The 5,000-nt window shown below is 51.2% G+C and overlaps 1 protein-coding gene across 1 annotated transcript in view; it reads right to left on the minus strand.

Annotated features, from left to right (window-relative positions):
* The window catches only part of nid2a (nidogen 2a (osteonidogen)), a 54,668-nt gene that overhangs the window by 31,853 nt on the left and 17,815 nt on the right, over positions 1-5,000 (minus strand). Inside the window, 1 exon segment of the mRNA XM_048258750.1 lies at positions 3,502-3,723. Coding sequence (XP_048114707.1) covers positions 3,502-3,723 — 222 coding nt within the window.

Genomic DNA, 5,000 nt, shown 5'->3' on the forward strand with positions numbered 1-5,000 from the left:
CTTCTATCCCTCTATCTCTCTCTCTCTCTCTTCCCATCCTAGTCTCAGCTGACCCTCTCTCTTTCTCCCCTTTCTTTCTATCTCTTTTTCCTTCTCTTTCTCTCTCCAAGTCTTTCTCATCCTCCCACTCTGTCTGAACCTCTCTATCTCTTTCTTCCTTCTCTCTCTCTCTTTCTCTTTCTATCTCTCTCTCTCTCTCTCTCTCTCTTTTCTCCATTACCCCCCTCCAAATAAGAGGAATGACCGACTGAGCATCACCCCCTCCCACACACACACACACACACACACACACACACACACACACACACACTACTACCACCGCCCACCCTCCCGATCTTCTCATCCCCATCCTGGACTGTTTCTCCGAGGCCGTCCACTGTGTCAGATGTGGGGTCATTTCAGGTTCGGGGCTCTGCATTGCAGCACATCTGTGCTTGGTTTTCTCCCTTCCAGCAAAGCTCCGACAAAGCACTATTAGATTACACAATGTTTTCACCACCCCCCCACCCCGATCCCAAAGCTAACCCCCCCCAACCCCCCACCCTGATCCCAAAGCTATCTCCACCACCCACTCTCCTGTCATCCTCTCACATGCTAAAACATCACAGCTGTGACAAATACCACTCCGCTAATGGCAACCATTTAGATGACCACCCTCACCGACTGGGACCAGCGCCCCATACTCTGACCAGTGCCCCATACTCTGACCCAGAGATAAATGCAAGACGCTGATAAACAGCTGATGAGGAGAATAGCAATGTTAGTGTGATTTCATATGAGCACGACACACTCCACCAAGCATGCAAATATCCATTACATACACGCCATATAATATCCATTACATACACACGTAACAGAGGTGAACTGAGCTAGCGTGCTAGTTGCCCGTGTAAATCCTCACAGCCCTAACCTTAAAGAATCCTCGTTAAGAAGCTGGCGTTAGAGCGTACAATATCAAGTACATACCGCGGCATGTAATATCCATGATATACTTTGCATATAATACCTACATACACGGCATGTAATATCCCTTACTGCATATAGATGTGGGATGCACACAAATCACAGGCTTGTTTACTGCCAGGGACTCTCCAGCATGCAGCTGTGGCGGTGGGGTTCACCCGGCTTGGCACTAGGGTCAGGCTAGTCCAGTTGCCCCTCGACAGCAGGTGGTGTGACGACAAGAGGCCTCCCTCGGGGCCTCCGGTGGAGTAGGTGGGATGAGGCAGTGGGAGGTGGAGAGGTGGACTGAGGAGGAGGAGGGTGGAGGGAGAGAGAAGAGGAGAGGAGGGTGGAGGAGAGGAGGGGTGGAGGAGAGAGGAGGGGTGGAGGAGGAGGAGGGGTGGAGGAGAGGAGGAGAGGAGGAGGAGAGGAGGAGGAGGTGGAGGAGGAGGAGGGGTGGTGGAGAGGAGGAGAGGAGGAGGAGGGGTGGTGGAGGAGGAGGAGGAGGAGGAGGAGGGGTGGAGGAGGAGGAGGAGGAGGAGAGGAGGGGTGGAGGAGAGGAGGGGTGGAGGAGAGGAGGAGGAGAGGAGGAGGAGAGGAGGGGTGGAGGAGAGGTGGAGGAGGAGGAGGGGTGGAGGAGAGGAGGAGGAGAGGAGGGGGGGAGGGAGGAGGGGTGGAGGAGAGGTGGAGGAGGAGGGGTGGAGGAGAGAAGGAGGAGAGGAGGGGTGGTGGAGAGAAGGAGGAGAGGAGGGGTGGTGGAGGAGGAGAGGAGGGGTGGTGGAGGAGAGGAGGAGAGGAGGGGTGGTGGAGAGGAGGAGAGAGAGGAGGAGGAGAGGAGGAGGAGAGGAGGGGTGGTGGAGAGGAGGGGTGGTGGGGAGGAGGGAGAGGGAGGGAGGGTGGAGGGAGAGAGGGAGGGAGGAGGAGGGTGGAGGAGAGGGGAGGAGAGGAGGGTGGAGGGAGAGGGAGGGAGAGGAGGGGTGGGGTGGAGAGGGAGGAGAGGTGGAGAGGGAGGGGTGGGAGGAGGAGAGGAGAGGAGGAGAGGAGGAGAGGAGGGGGGGGTGGAGGAGGAGAGGAGGGGGTGGAGGAGAGGAGGGGGGTGGTGGAGAGGAGGGGTGGGAGGGGAGAGGAGGGGAGAGGGAGGGGTGGAGGAGAGGAGGAGAGGAGGGGTGGTTGAGAGGAGGAGAGGAGGAGAGGAGGGGTGGAGGAGGAGAGGAGGGGTGGAGGAGAGGAGGGGTGGTGGAGAGGAGAGGAGGGGTGGTGGAGAGGAGGGGTGGTGGAGAGGAGAGGAGGGGTGGTGGAGAGGAGGGGTGGTGGGGTGGTGGAGGGCAACAACAGGAGCCAGTCATGGGGGCTCATGCCCTTGTGCCACTGGGGCCAGATTCCACAGCGGTCCGTCTCTCAGCACGTTAATAAAGCAGCCATCCCAAACACGAAGCCCCGTCTCTCCACTCTCCACTCCCGCAGCAGAACCCAACAGCAGGCAGGAAGTGCACGGATATTAAGTTAGCCAGAGTGCCAGAGCACATAGCACTAAACCCAGACCGACAGTAGTGTGACTGAAGGAGAGAGCTTGAGTGAGTCAGTGAGCGCATTTTTCAAGACTCTCACAGCACACTCTTACTGTTTGGACTCTCACAGCACACTCTTACTGTTTGGACTCTCACAGCACACTCTTACTGTTTGGACTCTCACAACTCTTACTGTTTGAATAGTGTACACAAGAGGCGGTGGTAGTGTAGTGGCTAAGGAGCTGGGCTAGCGTGCAGTAGCCAGAAAGTTGTCGGTTCAATTCCCGGCTTCCACCGTTGTGCCCTTGAGCAAGGCATTTAACCCCAAGTTGCTCCGGGGACAATGTGACATCCGACATAAAAAAGAATATTACGACACAATGGAGTCTTCACACAGACATATGGGGGTTGCCTAATCACTCCTACAGTAATAAATACACGGCCATTATCTCAGCTGACCAGTTCACCATGTTCTCTGGTATCTGTCAATATGGGCCTCTATCTCTCAAGGCTTTAAAGGAAACTTTAAGGATTTTTCACATAGATCTCTGTTTCTCTGTTTTCCGTACTGACAGTACTCGGTGACCTGGAGAAACACAGATCTGTGTGAAAACTTGCCAGAGTTCTCCTTTAAGTAAGAAACATTTCTATACCTGAAGTTTTTCAAAGCTGTATAATTTTTCCATTTATTAAACAGCCTGGCCTAGTTTCAGCCATTCCAGCACAGCACCTGAGAACTTTGAGTATAGTATAGTATATATACTCTTTTAATCCCGTGAGGGATTCAGTGATTCAGAAACACACTCAGCACACAGTGAACACACAGTGAGGTGAAGCACACACTAATCCCGACGCAGTGAGGCTGCTACAGCGGTGCTCGGGGAGCAGTGAGGGGTTAGGTGCCTTGCTCAAGGGCACTTCAGCTGTTCCTACTGGTCGGGGTTCAAACCGGCAACCCTCCGGTCACAAGTCCGAAGCGCTAACCAGTAGGCCACGGCTGCCCCACTTTGAGCCCTGATCTCTACCGTGGGGAACGGCTGTGTCCACCTACCTCCGACGGGGCCGATCTTGTTGGTGATGGCGTAGCGGAGATCGCTCCTCCCTGAACATGGCTTAAGACGGCGGCTCCACGCTAAGCTCCAAGCGTCGCCCCCTCGGGGCCGATGCCCGGCAGTAGCCAGCGTGATGTTCTGCCGCAGCTGGAAGGAGAACGTCTCGGCGCCGCTCTCCGCCGACACAACCGTGAACTCGCGCACGGAGATGGAGGTGGTCACTGCAAAGACACAATTACACACTTCACAACAAGAACTAACTGACCCAGAATGCCTACATGTGTACACATACATCACACACAGGAAACTAGAGCTGCACAATGAATCAATTTGAATCAAAATGGCCCTTGTATTATACTACGGCCCTTGTAATAAAATGTACATACTGTATGTAAGTCGCTTTGGAAAAAAGCGTCTGCTAAATGAATAAATGTAATGTTAATGTAAATGTAAATGTAAATCAAACAATTTGAACAAATGCAATTAGTTGCATGCTAAACTAATGCATGCTCACAAATCAGAAGTGGCCCAACCCAAACCGCAATCACAATATCTGTCAAAAAAACGTGACCCCCAAAGCCCTACTAGCAACTGGTAACCCTTTCAGTGTCCATGATTTGACTGGCCCAAACTGTTCATACAAAATGCAAAATAGTCTTTGACAGGGAAGAAACAGCAGAGGCTCCATGTTGTTCAAATGAGTAATACGTTTGTATTTGCAAGTCATCAGGACCGGCAGACAGCACTTCCTTTAAAAGGAAGTCGAGGGACTGAAGTCACTGTGTGCGCTGCTTTTTATAGCCCATGTGACTCTCGTAGCCGCGATCTCTATCTCTCACACAAATGACAGATTGGATTCCAGGGGAAAGATTGTGCCCTATTGTTATCAAACATGGGCTTCCAAAGAGTCGCTAAAAGAGTCCTTGAAAGGTCCTAAAACTGTAGTCCTCCTGAATGTATTAAAGGGACCTTTACTTAAAACTGTAGCTCACTTGGTTGCTCCAAAGTGCTCTACCAAAACCCATTATCTAACAACATTACAACATCATTTGCAAACGGTCTGACAAAACAAAACATGTGTTTTTGTGAGGTATTTATTTCAAGGTTGTGTCCATCTGGAAAAAAACACTCCCACTTTAATGGACAATAAAGTTATATTGTTTTGTTTTAAAAACACTTTAACTGACTTAATGAAAACACAATGAAGCCCCTGACTTAAGAGTTAGTGGAGAACATGCTGCGCTTATGTGAAATAAAATGATATGGAATAACACTTTAAAACGTCAAATTCACTGCAGTTGTAGAAGGAGATTTGGGGGATATAAAAACAGCGCAAATAAAACTGGTCAGACGGAGCGGATCACTGCAGAGGAATTTATAAATAGTTTTAAAAAGATCTGAGGAAAAGAACATAAATGGCTATGGTGCTGTAGTGTGCAACACTTTTGATTATTTCTAAAGAACATGTATGTGCCAAACGGAGGGGGTGGGGGTGGGG

The sequence above is a fragment of the Alosa alosa genome, chromosome 1, assembly GCF_017589495.1.
Source record: "Alosa alosa isolate M-15738 ecotype Scorff River chromosome 1, AALO_Geno_1.1, whole genome shotgun sequence".
In the NCBI taxonomy this organism is placed as follows: domain Eukaryota; kingdom Metazoa; phylum Chordata; class Actinopteri; order Clupeiformes; family Clupeidae; genus Alosa; species Alosa alosa.